Consider the following 26343-nt stretch of genomic DNA (forward strand, 5'->3'; position numbering starts at 1 on the left):
CTTCTATTAGTTCATTGAGAGGAAAATAGAGCTTATATTGTTTGCCCAATTTTGCATGTCTGTATCTGGTAATCTGAGCAGCTACTCTGAAGCTCACATCTGCAGTATAATAACCATTGTTAACTTCATATCATCTTGTTTTGTGTCATTCTTACTGTTTTGTTTCGTTTTGTTTTTCTCTTTAAAAAAATACAGGATCTGGATCAACACCTTTGCAGACTCACAGCTTCATTTGAAAAAGCAATAGCTGAGAAGGTCCGGTGTCAAGAGGAGGTGAACCAAAGCAACAAAACGATTGAATTAGCCAATAGGCTTGTCAGAGAACTTGAGGCAAGTTAATCTGTTTTTTTCTTCCCAGAATTCTTGCTAACGTATTTAGATCAAGTTCTTGGATTTTATTATTTGTTGTCAATAATAACTAATGAGATATAGAATCAACAATAAAAGGAAATATTTACTCGTACTGTGGGTTGAAGTTACTAGAAGGTAAAAAAGTTACCTGTCATGTATTTTTTTTAATATATGGACAACTTGGAGTTACTTCACTGTAATTTACAATAAAAACAGAGGGAAAGTATATTTTGTCAGAATTCACTTGTTTGTATTAACATTAAGACAATGGGATATATTCCGGCTGTGGTATGTGTCTTTTTTTTCTCTCTCTCTCTTTCCTTCCTTTTCTCTGTTTCTTAGCATGTTAAATCCTTTAAAAACAAACACAAAGCCTGTTTCTTTTAAGATGTGTTATAAAAGACCAGGGAGATAGCTCGGCAGCTTAAGCGCCAGCCTGGCAAGTGCAAGGTCCTGAGTTTGATCACTGGTACCAAATAAAAGATATGTTCAGAAAGTCAGGATGGCTGCTGGTAACTGGTACTGAACTGCTATCTGATCCTTTTTATATGCATTTGCTATTGAATTCTACCAGCAACCATTATTTTCAATCTAAGTCTGTTTTATGTTTTATTATTACTTCTTATAGGTGACTGGCATGCTTATGTTAATATTTATTTACTTAAAGGTTATTTTTTTATTCATTTTAATAAGAAAAAAGATACAATGGCAATGAAACAGTTTCAAAAACAGGTTAGTAGGACGGTTACAGTAATTAATACATTGCATATTGTTGTCTCCGGAGTTACTTAAAGGTTTTTAAATCAGAGTTTCTGTAGAACATGTGTAATAGGAGAACATTTTTGTCATGAGTAAGACACTAAAATAAGATTCTATTTGCTCTAACATAAGGCATTAAACAATTTGGGGCAAGTCTTTAAATCTTTTCAACTTCGTTTTCATGCCTCTAAAAGGGGAATATAAAAAATATACATTTTACAAGGTTGTGATGAAGCTAAAATGAGTTATTTTTATCTTTCTTTCATAGCAAAATATAACCCAATTAAAAGCAGAGCAAACAATTAAATAGACATTTGTACGTAACAGATCTTACAACTGGCCAATAAGCACATGGAGTTCAGTCACTATCATAAGTCAGGAGGAAAATACAAATTAAAGCCACAAGGTGGCCGCTGTGTAATCTGTAGGATGGCTCTGCCTTGCAAATCTATCCCAAAGCTGAGCGCTCCGCACTCCCTTCCCTGCCCACGGTGGTCCAGACCCCCGGCTTTCTCCCAGGAGTCCTCCCCCACCTGTACCACTGACTGCCCCCTGAAGTCCGTTCCTCTCATTGCAGCTAATTCAAGTCTACCCCTATTACCACTTTGTTCAGAATTCCTCATAGCTAAGCAGTTCTCTCCAAGTACAGTCCAGGAACTTTATGTGACCTTTGAAACTGTTATGGTCCTGGGCTGGCCAGATAGCTCAGCAGATTAAAGCACCTGCTTAAGCAGATGCAAGGACCGGGTTTGATCGCTGGCATGCCTTGCTGACCCTGCCCCCCAGGGTGCACTGAGACGGCCAATGAGACTGGGCACGGTGGTGCGCACCTGTAATCACAGTTTGGGAGGTTGAAAACAGGAGGATCACTACGAGTCCTATCTGTATAGTGAGACCCTGTACTAAAGTACATTTAAAAAAAAAATTTTAAATGAAGCTGTTATGGTCATCTTTTATATCATGGGGAGAAAATATCTGACCTGGCATGCCTTGCAGACCCTGTCCCCAGGGCGCGCTGAGGCAGTGATTGAGAGTGGGTGTGGTGGTGCACGCCTGTAATCTCAGTGCTTAGGAGGCTGAAAACAGGAGAATCACTACAAGTCTCATCTACATAGTGAGACCCTGTATATGCTGTAGATCCTGTCTGACCTGACCTGGTAATTTAAAGGAAGAGAGGTTTCTTTGTCTTGTAGTTTCAGAGGTTCAGTCCATGGTCAGCTTCCTCAGGGGAAAAATATCAAAGTGGAAGGTTAGCAGAGGACAAAGCTGTTTAGTTTCTGCATGGGGAAAGAGCCAGGGAGAAATGCAGGAGAGAAAGGCAGGCCCGTTATCCAAGGCCAGCCTGCCTGGCCCACTGACACACCCAGAAGTGTGCTTTCCTAATCCCCTAGGCGGCTTCTAGTCCAGTCAAGTGGATTAACAGGATTAAGGGTTACAGATTCCATGTGTGATCTGGCTCCTGGGTTCCCCTCTGTCCTCACTCTGCTACTTTCCCTCTTGCCCTCTCTCCACAGGCTATCAGGCTCCTTTATGTATAGTCCTTTGCTGCCTAGCTGTGGCTGTTGGCTTGTGCCTCAAGGGGGCTCACCCTTCCCAGATAATCACACCAAGGGTTGCCTCACTTCTCAGGCCTCTACTGAGAAGTCCCCTTTATCATATGAGGTCCTCTGACCTGCTATGGTAAATAGCATTCAACTGTACCTCTAAACACACACGCGCGCGCGCGCGCGCGTATACATGCGCACACACACAGCTCTACAGCTCTTTTGAACTTACTCCATGTTGTTCTTTCATAGCATTTATGACCCATTTGTGGATGTTCATAATTCACACACCTTTTCTAAATGTGTGAACATCTGTGTTCTTTACCTCCAACTAGAAAATAAGCTTCTCAAGAACAAGAATTTCATCGGTTTTGTGAATGCCTTGATCGCACATATAGAGATTAGTCTCTGGCAGGTCCAGGAGCCAGTAGCCATTTCATGGATGGATGGATGGATGGATGGATGGATGGATGGATGGATGGATGGATGGTTGCATGGATGGATGAGTGATTTGGAGGATCTATGTTTTGTTTTTTAAAAAGTCTGCAGCCCTCTTCCTTTTTGTTCAGCTGAGAAATTTCATTGCTACTCTTATTTAACAACTACTCCCACTTAACATGGCAAGATTTAAGCACGTCCAAGTGTTTACCATTTGTGAGGTACATGACAAAAGAATGTCTCATAATCCAGCTGTTCCTAAAGTAGTTGCAGAGTGTCTCAAAGTTTTATCAAGCAAAATCTGCCTTGAAAGTGTATCTCTAACTCACAGCAGTTTTCCCAGTGGCATATTTTCTACTGACGATTTAGACAATGAAAGGAAAAAGGCTTGTATGTTGCTAACAAGGGAAAAACATATTTTTGAAGGATTAATTGGAGATGTCAGGTCTTTTCCCTTGAGGATAAATTCTTTCTGACTAGAACAGGAGACAGTTAACTTCTGAAAAGCATCAAGACTGATGATTTTGTCTATATGGCATTGACCTGGAAGCTCAACCATTCAGACTAATAAATCAGGCAATTTATATTTAATCATTAACTAACTTCTGAGCTGAACAGCTGTTCAAAATTAGAAATGGGTCACCCCGGCCAGGATGACATTACAGGCAATCTATAATGCATTAGAATAAAATTATAGTGATTTTTAACTGTCTAGAAATTTATCACAGGACATGTTCCAACTCTTAAACCCTTGTTACCCAGTGTCAGTAATGATTTATGTTGTGTGGGTAGTATAGTGAAATTATTGACGATTTCAATAGACAATAAGTCTATGTTTAGTAAATCTGCAAATTTTGAAGCTGTTTTGGAGAATGAGGTGGGTGCACTTTATTGTTTATCATTTGCAACCCAAAGACGATGAGGACAGGAGGGGGGCAAATGAGCGGCTCCTCTAGAAAATCAATAGATACATGGTCTGTGGCCAAGCTCTCTAAAAAGAGAGCTATGGAGCTGAAGTTGCTCTGCATATAACTATATCGATAGCTTGGGGTGATCTTTATCAGGGGAGCCAGGAGACCTCCTAAGCAGCTCTGATAAGTATTTCACATGCTAATTTCACAACTTCCATGTCAGGGGGGTCAGGATGGCCTACAGAAAACTCACATTGATGTCTCTTCTTCTTTTTATTTAACTTTATTTTATTTTGAAGAAAGTTAAAGCAAAAGCAAGAACAAAAATCAGAAACAATGCAACACACAACAGAACATATGTTACAGATTTTCAAAACAAGAATAGCTGATCAACAATGGTTGATATATTCTCTATTTTTATCCTCAAATCTGTTGCTCATATTAACAGATATAGTTATGTACAATTGGACATATGGTTGAATATTACAGCTTGCTTTCTGGTGGAACCGGGGATTGAACTCAGGCCCTTGAGCTTGCCAGGGAAGTGCTTATTCTACTGAGCCATCTCCCCGGCCCTCGCTTGCTTTCAAGAAACCTTAAATTTTTGTTCTTGTCTCTCTTTTTTTACCTTTTTAAAAAATTTATTTTAGGGCCGGCCTGATAGCTCAGTGGACTAAAGCACCTGCTTAGGTAGAGTGCAGTGGCTGAGGTTGGATCCCTGGTGTACCATGCTGGCCCCACCCATAGGGCGCATTGAGACTGGGTGTGTACCTATAATCCCAGCGTGTGGGAGGCTGAAAACAGGAGGATCACTACAAGTCCAACCTGTGTAGTGAGACCCTATGGACCCTGTACTAAATACATAAAAATTTGAAAAAAAAAATGTAGAGTATAGTAATAATTGGTATGACATTTGAAACAGTACACATTTAGAAGACCAAGATGACAGGCATTCAAGCATGGCTTTTGTATTACACATTGCTGTCCTCAATGTAGTTGCTTAGATCACAGATACCAGTGTACAGAGTTAGTCAAGGTGAAAATTCTACACATTAACTGCTATTTTCAAAAAATTGATGGAAATTCTTAGTATTATCACCTCAGCCATCCTGTATATATACTTGCATATTGAGATATGAGATACGATCTTTTTTTTTTTTTTTTTTTTTGGGGCGTGGAACCAGGGATTGAACTCAGGCCCTTGTGCTTGCCAGGGAAGCGCTTATTCCACTGAGCCATCTCCCCGGCCCTATAGTTGCATATTATTCCCCCTTCTTTCCTCTCTTTTCTCCTTCCTCTCATCTTCATTGTTTAATCCTTAAGTTCCGTTTCTTTCCATGTTAGTATATCTGTTATACGTTTCAGGTTTTATTTCTTCTTTCAGATTCTTGCACTAGAAGACAATACAATATTTACACACGTCTCTTGTGACATGTATCATTTTTGTTTTCTGTGGCCCCTCTTCTTTCATGAGAAAAGCAAAATTCTGCAGGGTTCTTCTTCGCTTGTTCTAACAAATTGTTGGGTTTTTTTCTAGGTTCTATTAGTTTGTACCTTTCTAAAATGTTATATTAATTTTAATATGCCTTGAAATACAGTGTATTAGTGAATTTTCCTGTATTTATTGCAATTTTATTTAAATCCAATATAAAGGATACTGCATAGTTGCAGTATAAATCAGATTTTAAATGACCATGCTACTAGATACAAGGGCTTCGATAGCATTGGCTTAAAGGCTAGCCCTCTTAGTCCTATAGGTCATAGCCTCCTCCACTGATTTAATGATTATGTAAAAAAAAATAACTTTAGTCACCACTAGCCTAGTTGTTTAATTAAAAAATTCAAAGCAGATAGCTATTTAACCTTTATGTTTTAATTAACAAGAGTGGTGTTTGTTGTTTTCCTTTGTGGTCAGCCCATAGACAGTACATTAAGAAACAGATCAACTAACATTAAGAATCCTAGGGGCCAGGGGGATGGCTCAGTGGAATAAGCGCTTCCCTGGCAAGCGCGAGGGCCTGAGTTCAATCCCCGGTTCTAAAAAAAAAAAAAAAAAAAAAAGAATCCTAGTATGAGTCCAGCATACATATATTATAGGTATATACCTGTAATCTCAGCACTCTGGGAGGCTGAGGCAGGAGAACTGCAAGCTCAGGTCTGACCTAGCCAATTTATACACTCTGTTTCAAAGGGAAAAACAAAAAAAAAGGAAAACACCAGAAGTGTAGCTCAGTGCAAAGGCCCTGGGTTCATTCCCCAGAACCACAGAACAACAGCTACAAAAATCCTAACATCCCTCATTCTCAGCCACAGCTCTTGCTGTGTTCTGAGAAAGCCACTGTCTGCCTTTCGGGAAAGACCTGGGTCAGAATTAGAAATGCTAAAGAACTAATGTTACACTAACCTCCACAGAAGACAGTAGGAAAACTACTTGGCGATGATGGGTTTTAAATATATCACAGGTGGGGCCAGGGAGATGGCTCAGTAGAATAAGCGCTTCCCTGGCAAGTGAAAGGGCCTGAGTTCAATCCCTGGTTCCACAAAAAAAAAAAAAAAAAATCATATATATATATGAAAAGTTGTAACAGTCATGGCAGCCAATTGTACCCCATTCTCCTGGAGACCTACAGGAGGCCTTAAACTGTGCTGTAAGGTGGTGGCATGAAGCTTACGTGGAACCGACACTCAGCCTATAATTACATGTGAGGCGTTTTGTCCCTCAGTCAGAGAAGATCCGCTGGGGTCAGTCTATCCAGTCCTTCGAGGCTCAGGAGAAGACTCTGTGTGGTGATGTTCTCCTGACAGCCGCATTTGTGTCTTACCTCGGTCCCTTCACAAAACAGTACCGCCAGGAGCTGGTGCACTGCATGTGGATTCCGTTTCTTCAGCAGAAGGTAAGCACAGGTCCTCCCCTTGTGGGCGCATCATGAGAAGTGTGCATTACTGCATGCTGGCACCTCTGTAACAAAAAGCACTGGAAACCCTGCCTGCCCTGAGGATGTTTCTGGAATGTTCCCTGGTGTCTCTTACTTTGAAGAATTCCACAAGGAAGTGAAAACAATAGAGTTGTGGTTGGTAAAATACACTTAACAAAAATGTTGGCAGATTTCTTTTCTTACTAATATTATGAAATATTTGTTTTATTTTTTAAAGAAATATTGAGACAGGAGTCTTATTGGTTTCATTTAGAGAGTTTATAGTATCAGTTCTGACAGAATTTCTTGTACCAAGGATCGAACTTGGGCCCTTGCACTTTCCAGGCAGGTGCTTATGCCACTGAGCTATCTCCCTGGTCCTCATGAACCATTTGTTAAAAAATTTTCAAGACTACTTTGAGATTCAAAGTAGCGATTTGTATATGGACATAAAAGTATTTGTATATGCTCTAAATTGGAAAGTGAAATCAAGGATGTAGATTATTTGAAATCATCTATTTTATGATCATCTAAGAGAAAAGTGAGTTCCAGAAAGCTTAAATGTCTTCAGTCATGTGGAATGGAAGCAGACCTCCTGATCTCCAGGCCTCTACATTCTGTGTCATCTAGCAACCTCTCAGTTGCTAGAAATTGGTTCTTAATTGTTCATCCATCTCTGGCATATATTTAACAATAATCAAACATCCTTCTGTACATCATCGTGTACTTTCACGGTCCACAGTGGGCTTTTTTCATGACGGAAATACATGACAATGGAATGTTGGCAAATTAAATAAAATTGAATGTTTTGGCATTATAGGTGCCCCATAATTATTTTTATAGAAAAATCCTATTGTAACTGAATTAGTTAATATGTCTATAGTTTCACGCTTTCATATTAAAAGGGTCCTAAAGGAGACTATCTCTGTGCTGTTCCCAAAGGTGCAATGTTACTCTTTAAGATTGCTTCCATGAGAAAAGCATATCTGCTTTTGTAGGAGAGAAGACGTTCTACTAATTTTGCCTGATTCTTACTGCATTGTGAGTTGCTAAAATGTGGGCTGCTTGTCTCTTCTCTTTCCTGTTCTTCAATCCCAACTTCTCCAAGACTGAGTCTTCTTGTGTTAATCCAGGCCACCTTTTTTATTACATCATACAACAGTTGTCCCCTCTAGAAGTCCCCTCTGTCTTCACAAACATGGATATTCTTATTTTCTCCAAAATCATTAGGAAAATTGACTTCTGACACCAAACCTATTGACTCTGCCATGGCCTTCTTATTGTTATGACTTACTTCTGGGCATGTGGTGACACCACAACTTCAGCTCTCAGGGCTGTCAGTCTTTAATGTTTTTACATTGAAAATTGGCGTCCTCTGATTTAGCTTTAACACTGGTCTTCCAGCACATTCCCACCGGCTTGAACCATTGTAGTACCTGTAGGACTGTCCCACCAGAAAACTTGTACCACCTCATGGAATTGTCCAGTGGTGTCCAATGGGACAGTCATACATGTATCACTGGTGATTCAGAGCTACCTGACTGCAAGACATACAAATTATGGCCCTGTCATGAATGTGTTAAGAATTGGGAGGGGGGAAATGGGGATAGAGCTTTTGCAAATAAGAAGATGTCTTAATTACTCTTCCGGTTGCAGAGACGAAATACCCAGGACCTAAAATTCAAGGAGGAAGCATTTATTTTGGCTCACAGTTTGCAGAGGTTCCAGGCTATAACTGGCTGGCTGCAAGGCAGGGTGGCCCAAGGTAGAGGGGTATCATGGAGGAGAAAAAAAAAAGATCATGGCACAGAAGGCAAAAGGCAGGAGGCAGCACAAGCAGCAAGCAGCAGTGAGCACAGCAGCCCCTTCCTGTCTGGTGCATTCTAACCAGGCTGCACACTCAGAACTGTGCCAACCAACCAGTGGGCTAGTTTAATAGTCACACACCTGTGATCCCAGCATCACACACTCCAGATCCAGCACCTCTGAAATTGGGAGAATATCTACACACAAGCCACAACAGAAGAGAACCAAGACATGGAAAAAGCAGGGAGAGAGAGAAGAGGTAGGAAACAACAACCAAAGAAAGAATTAAGATGTGTTACATATATGTACCAACTCCCTGCTTTAAATGTAATCATTTTATATTGAAAACTTGTACTAATAAAAAAAAAGAGAAAGGAAAACACAGGGCTAGGGAAGTAGCTCAGTGGTCTAAGCACCCGCCTGGCAAGCACAAGGACCAGGGTTCCATCCCTGGTACTGCATTCTATGCCAGCCCCAGAAACCTGGGCACATAGTGCCAACAATCAAAACTAGGCATTGTGGTACATGCCTGTAATCCCATCGCTGGGGAAGCTGAGGCAGGAGGATCACTATGAATCCAAGCTGCGTAGGGAAACCCTTCACCAAATAAATAAATAAATAAATAAATAAGTGATTTTTAAAAATTGATCAAACAATACAAGTGCTAACTATGCTTATATTGAACTAATAGAAATTAGTACTACAATTACCTTAGCTTGTGTATTTCTTTATAAAACAAGAAGCAACTGTCTTTAATGTGGTCTCAGAAATACATTCTAAGTAATTAAAATTATTTATATGTACTATATTCTAAACACATCAGCCCTACCTTATTTATCAAATACATTTAACTCAATTCAAACCAGAACTCCAAGGAGGATTATATTTTTACTTAGCCCTGTGATTCTAAAGTTCATTGAAAATTAGTTTAAAGAGCAACCACACACCTGTTGCCCCATTGCTGAGTCAAGAGGACTGTAAGTTTGAGCCCAGCTTGGCCAACTTAGTGAGACTCTGGCTCAAAACCCAATATAGCAAAAGGGCTGGGAATGTGGCTTGGTGTGAAGGCCCTGGGTTCCATCCCCCACATTTGAGAAACAGAACTCCGGCTGAAATAATTTTGAATGGGAGAGTAAAAGACTCGCCCTGAAGACACTAAAATGTATTCTGAAACTACAAATGCGACAACATGCTTCTGAGAAGAAACAGTAGTTAGGCTGGAGTTCAGAAGCATCCAGAGTGGTGGAGAAACCTTATGGGGGGACTCATGTCTGTGGTAAACACACCCATATCTCTCTACCACCACCTTACCTCAGATTGGCTGTCTTCCCTTCTGATACTGCAGGCGGAAAGCCAGTGCTTCTATTAAGGCTGCTATTTGCTTAGGCCCTAGTAGCTCCCCTTTCACTCCCTCATGGACAGCGGTAGAGCATTTCTCTCCCCCTCTCAGCATCATGTTTTCCCCGTTGTATTCAGTCGTCATTCCCACCAGCATTTGGACACGTGATTTCTCTCAGTATACAAAACTCCACCACCCACCTTCTGACCCTCCCTGCCCTCTATCTGCCGGACCATCTCTCCCTCACGCTTGTAGTAAAACAATGCCTGAGAAGAATGATCTGTATTCACTATCTTCAAATTCCCCTTGTTCTCCAAGTTACTAAAGGAGGGGTTTTGCCGCCATCCTCTCCTGAGTCTGTTCCTGTTGCATTTTGGTCCTGTGTTGCTGGGTTCAGTCCTTTGTTCTCTGTTCTCCTCCCCCTTGGGACCCAGGGAAGCTGATGGTCCCAGGCTCCCACAGGTGCTGCTTTCCTTGCTTGTCCCCATGACATCAGTCTCACCCCACCTTTTCCTCCCTCACTGCTCAGTCCTGTTCAGCCCCACTGATACTGTCTCCCAGCTCCTAACCTTGAAATTCCCAGGGCTGTTTCCTGTGTCTCTTTTCCTTGTCCGTGCACCTCATGTGTCTGTAACCAGTCTTTCAGCTTTGGATGCGATCTCACCACTGGTATTTCCCAGATGTAGATCTCCAGCCCCGGCCACAGCATCTTCACTGAAATGTTTGCAAGTGGCCTCAATGCAGCGGTACCTTACATTCAGTTGCAACCAGAACTGTGCAAACGATTAAGTTTGTGGCTGAAGTACCAATGTGTGGCCCATCCAAAGTGATGTGATCTTCCTATCAGAACTGCCTACACACTGGTGTCCCAGAGTCATTTATGGGTGGCCCTATCCATTAGCTCAGGACTAGTTCCTTGGGATTTACACTGCTCTTTCTCACCTCCACAGCCAGCCTGGCCAGGGAATTTTATGCCTTCACCATTGTCCCTCATTTTCTGGCCATTTCCCCCACTCACAGCTCCCTCTTCCTGGGCCAAGGCATCTTCCTTTTCTTGGCTTAACAAAACCTAACAGGATGGGTTGAGGAGATAGCTCTGAGGTCTAAGTACTTGCCTGGCAAGTGCAACGACCGGGGTTCGATCCCTGGTACCATATGCTGTGCTAGCCCTGAAACTGAGTATGGTTGTACAACCTGTAATCCCAGCACTGAGGAGGCTGAGACAGGAGGATCACTATGAGTTTGAGCTGTGTAGAAAGACCCTGTACCAAACAAACACAGATTTTTAAAAAAAATTTAAAGACCTAACAGGTTTCTCTCTTTATGTGCACCACCTCTCTCCCAAGTCTCTTCTCTGCAGTGCAGCCCGTGAGCCTTTTAAAATGCAAGGAAAGGGAAAGTGTCTTCTACTTAACTCCCATGGGCAGTTCCCCATTGTACTCCAAGAAAAATCTAGATTCCTACAAAGCAGCCGTGTCTTGGCATCGTTGTCTCACTCTCACTTCCCATTCTCCTTTTCCTTCCTGCTCTACTTCAGAACATACCAGTCACCTTCTGGCAGTTCACAGGTGTGTCCTGACCACAGGCCCTTTGCACTGGCTTTCTCCTCTTCCACATAGTTTTCTTCTAGGACACCTATGTGTTTCACTCCCTCCTGGCCAGTGAGTCTTTGTGCAATTAAGCCCTCTGAGACTCTAGCTATAACTAAAACCCCATTCCTGGACATACTTCATTCCATGTAGCATGCTCCTTTGGTTCTTTGTCTGTTTGTTGTGCTTGGTTTAAAGCTAGAGATTGAACCCAGAGCCTCACATATGCTGGACAGGTGCTCCACCACCGAGCCACATCCCTAGCCCCATTCCTGACTATTGCATGTGTCACTCTCAAATATCATGTATACCATTGTTCATACTTAGGATCTGTCCCTACATCCAGCTAATACAGAAGATCCACTGAAGCAAGGCTTTTACGTGCTTTGTCCACTGCTCTGATCTAGACTAGAGCCCAGGACATTGAGAATGCTTAGTACCTCTTTGATTGAGATATGACTTACATACCATATGCACTGCACATGTAAAATATAGTTAGGTGGTTTTTAATATGTTCATGGAATTGTGCAGCTGTCATGAGTATGAATTCTAGAACATTTTGTCAGCCCCCAAATAAACTCCACACCCATAAGGTATCACTTAATCACCCAGTTGCCCCATCTTCTCCAGGTCTAGGAAGCCACTAATCTGTTGTACAGGTACACAGATTTGCCTTTTATGGAATTTCATATAAATGAACCCATAAATATGTGATATTAAATGACTGACCTCATTGAGCAAGTTTTTAGGGTGTATACATAGGTAGGTTGATCAACACTTTGTTCCTTTTTATGCCTATGTAATGTTCCCTTCTACTAATGTGCTACCATTGTTGTCCTTAACCATTAACGTGGTACTACATTTTGGTTATTTTAAGTACTGCTGTGACCACTCAGATATTCTTGTGTAGATTTTTAGTATATGGGCATATGGTTCATTCCTCTTGGATATAGACTCGTATTGCCATTTGATGGACCGTATTTTAACTCTGTATTTAGTACTTTGAGGAACGGCCACCATGTCAATACATACTTTTTAAATAAATATACTGTATGCTAAGCTGTACATTGCATCATCAGTAAGGGAAGTAATGAATTATTTAATAAACAGTTACCCTAAAAACTTGCTCAATGAGGTCAGTCATATAATATCAGATAAGAATAATTGAGGAAAAGTACTTTCAGGCACTGATTCACAGCTTCATAGCAAATAAAAGCATTTCAGGAGCAGTATGAAAATGTCAGTAAATTAGAAGGAAATGTGGGTGAGCTGATGCGTTATTATTAGGGTGTATACATAGGTAGCTTGGATCAACACTTTGCTCCTTTTTATGCCTGAAGGTGAAGGAGGCCACACAGCGAAGGTTGTAGGACCAGTGGTTGTCACATGTCTCAATGCTAGTTCTGCAGTGTAGGTGGAAAGTACACAGTGTGATACAGATGAACTTCTTAGAATTAGTAGGAGTCTGCATTATGGCTTCCATGTTGTAAGAAGAATGGTGTGAGGGTCACGAAGCAGAGGAAGCACTTGATGAGCCTAAGTGAGTCCTGGTTGTTGTGTTGTTATTATAGCAGTGCTGATAACAAAGTTGGCATCAGTAGCACTCAAATCCTTGGAATTTAAAGAGGACAGAGGACGTTGAATCCAGCCAGGGCATCAGGTTTCCAGGCAGATAATCCAGAAGCTGAAGGAGGCCACTCAGCAAAGGTCTGGGACCAGCAGAAGGACAGTTCAGGAATGAAAGGTGTAGCTTAGGCTGGCTAGAGATCTGATTAGCCAGAAGCAAGCAATGACATATAGTAGGCTCCTGGAAAATTAAACCTGGAATTACAAATGATCCAGCAATTTCACATTTAGGTATGCACAGTAAAGAAGGAAAATATGAGATTCAAATGGCTATCTGTACGCCATGTATTTAGAGGCATCGTTCATACCAGCTAAGATGTAGAAGCCGCCCAAGTATTCATGGACAGATGAGCAGATTTTTTGAATGTGGCATATACACACTTTGTTGATAAACCTAAAAACTGAATTCTGTTACTCATCATAACATGAATAACCCTTGTGGACAGAGTGCTAACTGAAACAAGCCTGTCCCAACTACTGTATTATTCCACAGAAATGAGGCACTTCGAGTAGGCCAATTCCTAAAGAAAAAGGTGGGACAGCTGTTGCTGGGGATGGGAGAAGAAAAGATGGGATTAGGGCTTCCATTTCAGAAGATGAAGAAAGTTCTGAAGATTAATAGTGGTGATGGTTTCACATTGTGAATGTACATAATGTCACTGAACTGCATAATTGAAAGTAGTTAAAATGACAATTGTTAAAAAATATTTATGTATTTGCTACAGGGTCTCACTACACAGCTCAGACTTGTAGTGATCCTCCTGTTTTCAGCCTCCCCAGCCTGGGGATTACAGGTATATGCCACCACGCCTTGACTCTGTGCTTGGCTCAGCATACCCAGGGGCAGGCCCAGCACAGCCTGTGGTGCTGGGGATTGAACCCCAGCCTCCACACTGGCCTAAGCAGCCACTTAGTCCACTGACCTGTCTCGCTGGCCTAAAATGACAATTTTTTTTGCAATATATATTTTGCCACAATGACAAAAAAATGGTAGAATGAAAGCTTAGGTGTCCTGATGCTCTCGTTCTGTGCAAGTACCACAGCTAAACACTTGAGGCACGTGTTGACAGTCACAGCCAAAGAATTGTAGTTGGGAACTTCAGAATGGAATGGTGAAATAATTGCAGATTACTACAAAGTCTGGGCCAACATTTCTCATCCACATATGGAGGAGCCAAACACTTTGCCAAAGACGAGTAGCATAATACAGGTGAGAGTGTGCAAAAAGGAGCAGGCGTATGCATGGTCTTCCAAGGTGGCGTGGTGTCTTCTCTATTCCCGAGGACGCTGGAGAGCAAGAGAAAAGTAGAGCTTTGATAAGAAGCAGCTCAGAGATAGAGTGGATTTATCAAGTGCATAGACATGAGGGTGGCCGAGGACTAATGACAGCAAAACTCGGAAAGGCAAAAAGGAGCACAGCCACACTGTTAGTAAGATCGGGAGGCGCAGAGGGTGGTGCATCTGCAGCGCATGGGCCTCAAAGGTGGCATTTTCAGTTCACGGTGGAGAAGCAGTGGTTTTCAGTGGCTTACAAGGAAGTAGGAAGAATGACTTACTCTTACCCAGATGCCTTTTTCAGGAGTGGCAGTACTCTGAAAATGAGCTGTATCCAGCTAAGAGAGCAGCAGTACAAGAAGTAAGAGCACAGGCCTGCGCTTGTTAGCCCAAGCCTCATATTAAGACCACATGAAAGGCAATTTTTAACATGTCTTGATGCCAGTGGAAGCTAAATCATGGTGTGTGCCCCAGTTTCTCTGACCAGTATGTAGAGCTTTTCCAAAGAGGGAGCCTGCTTTTATTCCCCCAGCCTCAGCTCCACCTCGTAGCTCAGGACCTGGTAACGGTACTGACAAATCCCTCAGATGCAGTCCTTGGAGCTCAAGGCTTCCTTCTTCATTCTTTGTTTCCAAAATCATGTTCCTTGCTGTAGACCTGTTTCTGAGGAGTAAATTAAAAAGATGTAGATAGATAGATAGATAGATAGATAGATAGATAGATAGATAGAGAGAGAGATCTTAGTTTGTTTTTCTTGGTTGTACCTAGGTTAAAATTTATTGTGATAGAGCTGGGCATGTAGCTTCATGGAAGGATGCTAGCCTAGCCTATCTAGGCCCTCAATTTGATCCCCTGCACCACACAAATAAAAAAACTTTTATAATAAAACTCATTGAATAAAATAGAAAGTGATGACTGTATTTTAGCTATCAAAAATATATTTAGGGGCTGGCCAAATAGCTCAGCTGATTAAAGCACCTGCAAGCAGGCTCAGGGGCCAGAGGTTCCATCCCTGGGCCTGCTGTGCTAACCCCACCCCCGGGGCGCACTGAGATGGCAAATTGAGACCGGGTGTGGTGGCACGCGCCTGTAATCCCAGCTCTTGGGAGGCTGTAAAGAGGCAGATCATTACGAGTCTGATCTAGTAGTAAGACCCTGAACACCCTGCAGACCCTTTCCTAAAATACAAATATATATATATATATATATATATATATATATATATATATGGAAAATCTTTTCTGTCTGTAGTTACTTATTTGAAGATGATGCTATAAGGGAAATATCCTAAAACCTTTTCCTAAAATTTTGTCTTAAAGTATCCCTAATATTTATGATACCATTTAATGTTAGCTAACCTACATAGGATTAGGCTTTATTTTCTTTACAATATAAAGGAAATAGGGGACCGCAAAAAGGGGTTAAGGTAGTATTTTCCTTGACCCCTAGTGGGTACCAAGCAACAGGTGCTCAAGCTGTTAAAGTTTGGCCCAAGATCTATGGTCACCCTCTTCTGTGAGTACTTCTAGTTTTAAAAGTCAAAGTTATACAGTGTTTATAATTTTTTTTATTTCAAGCTTTTTGTATTAGCTAGAAGGTAGGAAATAAAAGCCATTTATTCTTTACATATTGGTCAACTTTGCCCTCCCTCAATACCCTTCCCAACAACTTAAAGATATTTATTTCAGCTCATGGTCTTGGGAGTTCGATCCATGGCTAGTTGTCTCTAAGGCAGAAAGACATGGGAGAAGGGCATTGTGGAGGAAAACTGTTCCCCTCCTGGCTACCAGGAGGTGGAGAGGGAAAAAGATTGTGGAGGGACAACCCCCCCAGAGGTTTGCCCCACCAACATACCTCTTCCCACCAGACCCCACCTTCTTCTAGCACACGTAGCTATTACTTCATCAGTGGACCCATCCACAGCAGAGAGAGAGCCCTGTGATCCAGTCACCTTCTGAATCCCCACCTGTGATTGAGGGTGCATTTCAGAACTGCACCGTAATACACTGATCATGGGAAGGTCCCCATTGTACAGACAGCAAATTGTTTTCATCTTTAAGGAAATTATGTTAAACCAGATACAAAGATTATCCACACCACTAGATAGGGCTTGCTCCTCTGGATGTGCATTTGTGCATGCAGTTGTGGATGTATGTGCACATGTGTGTAGGTGGTGTGTGGCATGAAACCCACACTCTTGTCTATGCTAGCCATGTGTCCTGCCACTGAGCTACATTCCCAGCCCTGATTCATTTTTAAGGTAACACTGTAATTAGGGGCACTGAAATATTGTACCACACTTCCCATATTGGTATGGAATGGTGTTCCAGCCTTATTGTGGGCATCCTTTCAGCATTTTGTTTGCTGAAACTCTAAGAAACAAAATTGCTGGGGCCAAGGAGATGGTTCAATAGAAGAAGCTCTTGCCTGGCAAGCACAAGGATCTGAGTCCAATCCCCAGTTCTGGAAAAAAAAAAAAAAATTGCTGCCTCCTCTCCCTACTGTAGGTGGGACTCTTCTTGCACTCAGCGGGGAACAGTGTATCCTGTCCAGCCCTTTTCTTGCCGAGAGACTGGCACTTTACTTAACCCATTTATTTTGGCATCTGCAGACAGTTTCATACACACAAGAGGCCCCCGGAAAGATTTGAGCATTGATGTCTAAAAGAGTACTCTAGTGCTTTCTTTCCACAATCTTGTGTACATTTTTTAAAGTTTGTCTATTTTGGTAAAGAAGGATCCTTGCTCTTTAAAGTAGGTTTCTTTTACCTTCCCTCTCTCCCCATCCCTCCCTTTCTCTCACCCTCCTTTCTCTTCTCCCCTTCTGGCTCCTGTCCTCCTCCCCCCGCCCCAGAAGTTGATGAAGTTCCAGTGGACTGAGAACTTTTCACGAACCCGTTGAGACTGAGAAACCATCTCTGCAGTGCTGGCCTGTCAGAACATTTAGAATATATGAGCAAAATACTGCATTTAGGTCTTGCTTATGTGGAGTGATTACTCCATAAGTAAATGTCTGGTTTTCTGCCTTTCTTCCTAGTGCCAGAATTCCTGTGCACTTCATAAGAATGACTGTAGATGTGGGTGTAGGATGGAAGGTCTTTCAGTTGAAGCCATGTAGATGCACTGTAAACCAGATGTCCAAGTCCACAATTACTAGGACTTAGAAAGGTATAAAGTGGGTCAAAAGGTCTAATTGTATCTCATGATGAGTGTTGCATTTGGCTTCTCAGAGTCCATAGAGAGTTGGCGTGTGCTTCATAGAGTCACTCTCTCTTCTCTTTGTTTTGTTCCTTTTTTCACCTGCTGAGCCAACTCCTCTTCCTCTGCCACCGTGACCATTTGTGGCATTCAACTTGGATTTTAAAGGTTTCCATCCCAATAACGGGAGGCCTGGACGTGGTTGCCATGTTGACGGATGATGCGACAGTGGCCACCTGGAGTAATGAGGGGCTGCCCAGTGACAGGATGTCGACTGAAAACGCCACCATCCTGACACACTGCGAACGCTGGCCCCTGATGATAGATCCTCAGCAGCAGGGAATTAAGTGGGTCAAGAACAAGTATGGAGCTGACCTGAAAGTCACACATGTAGGCCAGAAAGGGTATGTGAATTCTCACGGGGTTGGCTTTGTGTTTAGCTGTTATGCAATGGTTTTTCATCGAGTCTTGACTTTTCTAAAGTCTTGGCATTTGTTAGGCCTCTCTACCACCTTAAAATATTATAGTTTGGTGATATTTGTTTTCCTGCCCATGTTTCATATAAAGTATCTCTATTGAAAAGTTGTATGTGGACTGGTGAGATGGCTCAGTGGTCTAAAGCACCTACTTAGAACAAGCTTAGCAAAGCACATGGACCGCAGTTCAATCCCCCAGCACCACATGCCAGCCAACCCCGCCCCTAGGCGGGCTGAGCTGGCCACACACACGCACACATAAAGAAAATAAATTTAATAAAAAAAAAAAAGAAAAGAAAAGTTGTATGTGTGAGGCAGTAGTCACATAAGGTGAAAAATCATATTGAAGGAATGAACATTGTGACTCAAAGGACTAATAACTAAATTTCCTAAGGCTAAGAATGGAAATGTCTGTTGTATTCTTTCTCTAGAGTAGTGGGCAGACAGTAACACAGGGAAGGCCAGCTATGCCTCTGGGCTCAGTGATGGTTACACTTACAGTCCTCACTGTACTCTTGTCTATGGTAGGACCTTAACATGACCTTAAGTGCCCAAAATGGATGTCTGATCGCATAGCTATTTTATACATCACTCCTGAGAATGGAGTCTGCTCTGAGACTTTGTCACTGGATATTTGTGACAGCATTTTCTGTTAAACAGAAAGCTGTCTGTTGGTATTCGCATAATGTTAAATAAATTATTTGGGACCTATTAATACTTCACTTAACTCCACAGGTTATTCACATGTAAAGTGAACTAAGAAATACTTAAAGTTATACAGGCCTGTATGGTCCTTGCTTACCTGAATATTTGGAGAAAACTCACTTTGGTGGAGAGACATTACTTTTAGAGAGTTGGAATAACATTACAGTTAAACATTTCACATGATTGAATTTAAAGATTTAGAAACTAAAGATTGAAAAACCATAAGACATTTAATGTAATTTAAATTTGTGGAGTTTTTTTTTGTTTGTTTGTTTGTTTGTTTGTTTGTTTGTTTTCAGACAAGATCTTGCCATATATTCTAGGCTGGCCTTGAACTCAATGTGGCATCAGGCTGGCCTCAAATTCCCAGTGATCCTCCTTCTTCAACATCCCAAGTACTAGGATTATAGCTGTGCACCCCCACAGCCAGCTAGTGAATTTAAATTTAAGATGTTTGATTCATTTACATTTGTTTCAACCATCGGTGATTGTTGAAAGCGACTGATTTTCCCTTGGCAAATATGACTGCAAGATTTATCTCAAAATCTAGTCTGGTGGCCCAGACCTGTAATCCTAGCACTCATGAGGCTGAGGAAGGGGTGTTACTGAGAATTCTAGGCTACATAGTTTTTAGGACCATCCTGAACCACATAGCAAGACCCTGTCTCAAAAACTAAAAACAAAACAAACTCATGTCTAATATCTATCTAATCCAGTTAAGGATACTACTTTATAAAAATTTTTTGTTAGTATCACTGAAATATATACATTAAATAAAATGTATTCATATAAGTAATTCTGAATGTTGTTCTTGTGCTTATTTTTATGTTTATAGTCTCAATCTTGGTTGAATTTTCAGGTTTTTGAATGCCATTGAATCTGCTTTGGCTCTGGGGAATGTCATCCTAGTGGAAAACCTTGAAGAAACAATAGATCCAGTTCTTGACCCACTGCTCGGGAGAAACACAATTAAAAAAGGAAAGTAAGTGTTCTTGTACTTTTAATAGATCTTTTAATCATCAGTGTCTGGGGGTGAGTTGGGGGGGGGGGGTTAGCCTCATAGCCAGGCACAACCAGTTGGCATCTTCTTGGTGACATTTGAGTTTCCAGTCCCTAGTGCCTACACTCCAAAAGAAAACCACCCTTGGTATGATGCAGATTTTCAGACTGTGAATTCCTGATTTAAGGGCCAAAAATACATTGCCACTAATCTAAGAATGCTTTACCCTTTAATAGTTTATACTAGGGGCTGGTGAGATGGCTCAGTGGTCTAAAGCACCTACCTAGAACAAGCTTAGCAAAGCACAGGGACCACGGTTCAATCCCCCAGCACCACATGCCAGCCAGCCCTGCCCCCTGGTGGGCTGAGCTGGCCACACACACACTAAATAAATAAATAAATAAATAAATAAATAAAATACATTAAAAATTTTTTTTTAAAAATAGTTTATACTGACAGTTCTGTAACTTTGGTAGTTTTCAAAAAAAATATGAGTATGTTTACCTGATCTATATATTACTTGTGTGCTTATTTTCTTAATATATTTCTTCTCATAGCTTTGTCACTGCTTTTTAAATCTGTCTCTTCAGGGTAATTGTATCTACAGAATCGTACTGTGCTAGCTGTGGTTTTTCTAATACGCTTACCAAGAGCCATTCAAAAAAAAGTTCTTCACTAGATAACTGATCCCTACACTAGCAAATGACAGGTTAGTAACAACAGGGAACCTCATCCTATCTTATCCACAGTAAGCTACATGTGAGTGTGCCAATGGCTGCCATTCCTCACGGGCACTACACTTTCCAGAACAGCCTTCCATGATCACATGAAGGCAACTCCAAAGAGTCGTCATGTTACTTTTCTATAAACGTGTGACAGAGACGTAGTCATTATCTCTAATAATTATTTAATAATTTTAAAATTTTCTAAACATAGTAATTGTGTCTGATAATTATTTAATAATTTTAATTAATAATTGTTAATTATCTAATAATAATTACATTACAAAAGGGAAATGGTTGCTTTCCAAAATCCCCTTATGCCTCTTCAATCAAGAAATCAAGTCACTGAACTTATTTCCTTGGACTTCCTGCTTTTTTTTGTTTTGTTTTGTTTTTTGAGTTTCCACACACAGATACAATTTGAAACTTCCCCATCCTCATTCTTCTTTTTATTTTTTTCACTTTTTTTCTCTTTATTGGAGTCAAAATTGACAAATAAAATTTTTAGCAAGAAATATGAAGTATTGACATATGTATAAACTGAAATGATTATCAAAATGAAGCTAATTATCATATTTACCTCCTTGTCCTCATTCTTCTTAATGCCTACTCTATATCTAAGGTATCTCTCTCCTTTTTCATCATTTGACTATTCCTGTCAACTTTACATAGAAATGGGCCTACTTAAGAGTGACTAACTTCTGAGTCTAAGCAATTAGTATAGTATTTATTATCCAAGTCACCCAGTAAATCTATTTAGAGTGACTGACAACTTATAATTGTTTAATAAACCAAAATTTACCCAGACATGCATTTAGAACAGTCTAATAAGCCACACTTGACAAACTATAACTCTTAACATAAATATAATTGTAGCTGTGTCTGATGTGATAAAAATACAGTGTAAAATCTTGAATGTCACTGATGTGAAATCCTTATTATTAAGGCACTGACACTATTATGAAGGCCTAAAATTTTTGTCAGAAAAATACATATTCTCTGAGCTTTAACTTCAATTTTCAATAGCGCAATTTAAGTGTAAGAGATTTGATGATTCTCCACCACATATATTTGGATAATCTGAAATTCCCAAAGAGTTATATTTTTTTTCACTATGGATAGTTACGTATCAATGAAAGTTGAGAGGTCTTTGATTTTTAGAACAAAGTTAGAATACCAGGACTTTATCATAAAATCAGTCCATAACAATTTATTCCAAAATAACATTTACTGAATATGCATTCTCTGTTAGGCCTTATAAGGCCTCTGTAGAGCTGATTACACTATTTAAGAACCTTTTTTAAATGCCAAGAAAACTTAAGAAACTTCATAAGAACATAGTAAATAATAATTATTTCATGAAGTTTTTAATAATCCTAGCTTCTAAACTTCTGTCTGGTCCCGGGGAGATAGCTCAGTAGAATAAGCGCTTGCCTGGCAAGCACAGGGGCCTGAGATCAATCCCCGGTTCCAATAAATAAATAAATAAATAAATAAATAAATAAATAAATAAAACATGTCTGTGAGCAAATATTGTTGGGGGTAAGTTTTAGCTTTATTTCTCTAGTATTTTCTACTTCATCCCTCAAGGCAGATGATTTTAATGTCAACCCAGAGATGACAGGTGTTACTGGAGCCCTTTTGTATCCTCTCAGTCACTAAGTTTGGGGCTGCAGATTCAAACACATTTGAGGAAGCTGTCTCCCTTGGGTGAAGGCAACACACAATAATGTTCTTCTATAGACAATAGGAGTGTAGGGTCACTGGTGGGATGATGAACGCATATACAGCAGAAAGTCCTTAGTTCCACAGTAGAGACCTACAAAGTCTTTATGGAAGAAGTTGTATTCGATTACAGGTGACGTTTACTGTTAAAAAAAAAATCACCAGGCACTTTTCAGGCCATCGGGTAAAAGAAGAAAAGCTTAGACAAAGAGGTTCAGCACAGAACAGTGAAACGGGTGAAACAACCCAACGGTTGTGGAGAGCTGCAGGCACAGTCCACTCAGGAGGAAAGTCTGTTGGGAAGAAGATGGGAAGGGCTGAAAGGGATGAGGCTGAAGGCATAAGCAAGGCAACGAGTGTGGGTGTCCTTGGTTGGCCTTTCCCTGCGGCTAGTTCTTCCTCTTAACACACACACACACACTCAAGAGAGCAATTCCTATCAACGACACTAGTTGACAACACTTGCTTTTCACCAAAGAGCCAAAACTCCCTGGAGTGTCCATATTTTCATTGAGAATACTGAGCATAAGTCAGCAGAGAAGCTAAAGAAGACTCTCAGGCATGCTGGACGTAATGTGGTCAGGTCTGCTTTTCTTTTCCTTTCTTTTTTTTTTTTTTTTTTGGTGGAACCGGGGATTGAACTCAGGCCCTTGCACTTGCCAGGGAAGCACTTATTCTACTGGGCCGTCTCCCCGGCCCCTAGGTCTGCATTTCTGAAGGGAGGCGCAATTGCCAGTGTGAAGTATCAGTGGGAGGAGCCTAGATAAGGCCCAAGTCTAGTTAGCCAACAATTGCAGGTACCCCACTGAGATATAATCTGAGCCTAAAGAGAAACAGTGATAGTGAAATAGACAGAGAAGGACAAATCAAAGAGTTCGTACCAGTTCATGGGTTGTTTGTTTTGGTTTTGTTTTGTTTTGTTTTGTTTTGTTTTGTTTTGTTTTGTTTTTGTGGAACTGGGGATTGAACTCAGGCCCTTGCGCTTGCCAGGGAAGCACTTATTCTACTGAGCTATCTCCCCGGCCCTTAATTCATGGTTATTAATTGAATATTATTGGTAAGGAACAAGGAAGGACCAGGTGTGAGTTCCAGTTTTTAGCTATGTAATTTATGGAGAAGGGTATTGTAGGAGGGTAAGGAGGGAAGTAATAATTTAATTTATTAGACACTGAAAGATAGAAGTACTGTTTTAACTTCCGTTCCCAAAATAGTCTTTTAAAAACTATTGGTTAGCACTCAGGCAGAAAAGTTCTTCTCTAACAATCCTAGAAAAAACTATCAGATATATGACCATAGAGTTCAATAGGGAAATCTTGAACAATCAGGCACGTTGGAAATAATTATGTAGAGAAGGTTTAAACCATCAAGATAGATGTGATTATCCAAGGAGAAACTATTCAGTCAGAATAGAAGGTATCCTTTCTTTATATGAGGAATATGGGGAAAGCCTAGTTGGTGTCTTTTTTGGATGTTCTTTGACTATTTGAAGTTTAAGTGTTTGGAGACCTAGATCCTTAAATAGATTCTCCAAATTCAAATGAAGTACTCTTTCCACAGGCTTCCTATGAGAGCTATTTTGCCAGGTTAACCCCTTCTTCTCCACCTTTTTGACTCATTTCCTTCTTTAATCTTTCATATTTACCTATCAATGTTTTTGGAAAGTATGTTTTTCCAGGATCTCTGTCTTCTCATTCCTGAGACAAAAATACCTGACATCCACAGTTAAATGGGGGGAGAGGTTTATTTGGCTCACAGTTTGTAGAGGTTTCGGGTCATAGTTGGCTGACTGTATGACAGGGTGGCGTGATAGAGGGGCATCACAGAGGGAAAATGGTCTATGATGGGCAGAGGGCAACAAAGCAGTGTAGTAGCAAAGAAACCGTCTTCCTTTTATCCTTCCAGGTCACCTGCCTTTTGGGTGTTGCACCCTTAATTCCAGCATCACACACCCTAGATCCAGCCAGTTCCCACCACTCCCTCCTATGAGCATGTAGCCCTTGGGGGACATCTAGACACGGCCATAACACAGGGCCCTCTTTTCTTCATGCTGACTGCAGTAATCTCTTTGCATCCTCCTCATTGGTCACTTGTCTCCAACGCAGAATGGCTAAAATATATGTCCTCACCTCCTTGTTCCGGAAGCTGTTAACAAGTCTCTGTTGCCCCCTACATTGAATTGGACTGGAGCTCCTCTGTGACTCCTCTGGGATCTTTTACCTTTTTGCTACTTCTGCATTTTCCTTTACTAACTTTGTTTTTGTACTCCTGTTTTTTTAATTCAAAAATTCAAGATGCTTTAAAATACAAAATAGCTTCATTAATAAATAATTTATATACACTTGGAAATTTTAGGAATTGTATTATTTTCATCTGACAAAATATGTATTTAAATAGTTTCCTTGTATTAAAAAATATAAAAACATTAATAGAAAGATGTTGCTATAGTTTTTTAATAGAGGTCTCCATTTGCAGTGTCGTAACAATAACAGAAGAATTTGACCCTAGTCTCATCCCAAAATAATGCACATTTTGTAAATTTTCCAATAGATATTTCAATTCTCGTCTTCAGAAATGAAAGTTTTTCTGGAATTTTTTTGTCCTTTTTATTTCAAAATTACTCTCTCTGCACAATTACCTTTGGGGCTACCAGTATATTTTCCTTTGCATTATAAAGGCAAGATGATACTGCAAGCAAGTAAAGGAAAAACAACCCACGAAGGTTGCAAAGCTAGCCGGGTGGTTGGGTGGCGCACACCTGTAATCCCAGTATGTGGGAGGCTGAGGCAGGAGGTTCATTTCAAGTTCAAGGCCAGCCTGGGCTACAAAGTCAGTTCAAGGCCAGTCTGAACTGCATAGTGAGACCATGTCTCAAAAAGACAAAAAAATATATAGATAGATAGATTGCAAAGCTAGCACATTCACCTAAAACACTCTTATCTTATTCCTCAACTATAAGTGGAATAACATTTTCATAGTCCAGCTAGAAGATCACGTCTCTCACAAAGTTTTTAACTGTTAATAATGTTTTTATTTATTTCAGTTGTTTGTTTGGGGGCTTTTTTAAAACCTCTATTAGTTTATTCTTCCTAATAATGAATGTCTGAGAAATGCTTATGATAGATATAACATCGTCCAAAAGTTGAAGTTCATTAATAAGTGGGATGTTGTGGAGTATGAAGCAATGAATACTAATTACTCCTTTCATACCTGACAGCTCCCTATGGGCCAATACATCAGTCCTGGCTTTAATTTGGTTCAAGTAATGGTTTCATCAATAGCACATTAAATCTGTGTTTCAGAAGATGTACAGTTGAACCTGACCCACACGCTAGATACCTCTGTCATAAAATGGCCACAGGCTGACAACAGCAGGGTAATTACAAATAATTAAACCCACTAAACTACAGACAATCCTAATTTTAAATAAAATATATTTAATCATATCAACTGACCAAAAAAAATCTAGGAAGATTTATCGACATGTATTGCTTTCTAAAGCAAATTTGCTGTTCTACATATTAGAGAAGTTGCTGAGCCGTGAAGCACATTTATAAAATCATCTCCCTGGAATCTTTCACATCTCCCCAAATATTATCAAAGTCATTTTTGAAACCTAAACTGGAATAATCTTTTAAAAAATTGTTTTAATTGTTTTAATCTTTTATTTATCTATTTATTTGGTATAGGGTCTCACTATGAAGCTTGGACTCATAGCAGCCTCCCCAGTGCTGAGATTACAGGCACATGCCACCGCACCCAGTTTTGGTGGCCAGTACAGTGTGCAGTACTCGGTGATGAAACCCAGGTCCTTGTGTTTGCCAGGCAGGCACTCAGACCACCAAGCTATCTCCTCAGCCTGGAATAATCTTACTGTGAGATGGATTTTGTTTCTGATAATATAAATATTCTTTAAAGATTTTTATTTATACTTCATTCTGGTTTATGTTTCCAGATTTTTTTTTTTT

The 26343-nt window shown here is 40.5% G+C and overlaps 1 protein-coding gene across 1 annotated transcript in view; it reads left to right on the plus strand.

Annotated features, from left to right (window-relative positions):
- Positions 1-26343, plus strand: part of Dnah11 (dynein axonemal heavy chain 11) — a 375268-nt gene that overhangs the window by 278905 nt on the left and 70020 nt on the right. Inside the window, exons 61-64 of the mRNA XM_023709848.1 lie at positions 196-330; positions 6727-6897; positions 17919-18154; positions 19791-19913. Of these exons, the coding sequence (XP_023565616.1) occupies positions 196-330; positions 6727-6897; positions 17919-18154; positions 19791-19913 (665 nt within the window). The remainder of the gene's footprint in view (positions 1-195; positions 331-6726; positions 6898-17918; positions 18155-19790; positions 19914-26343) is intronic.

This window comes from Octodon degus, unplaced genomic scaffold (assembly GCF_000260255.1).
Source record: "Octodon degus isolate 3935 unplaced genomic scaffold, OctDeg1.0 scaffold00015, whole genome shotgun sequence".
Lineage (NCBI taxonomy): Eukaryota > Metazoa > Chordata > Mammalia > Rodentia > Octodontidae > Octodon > Octodon degus.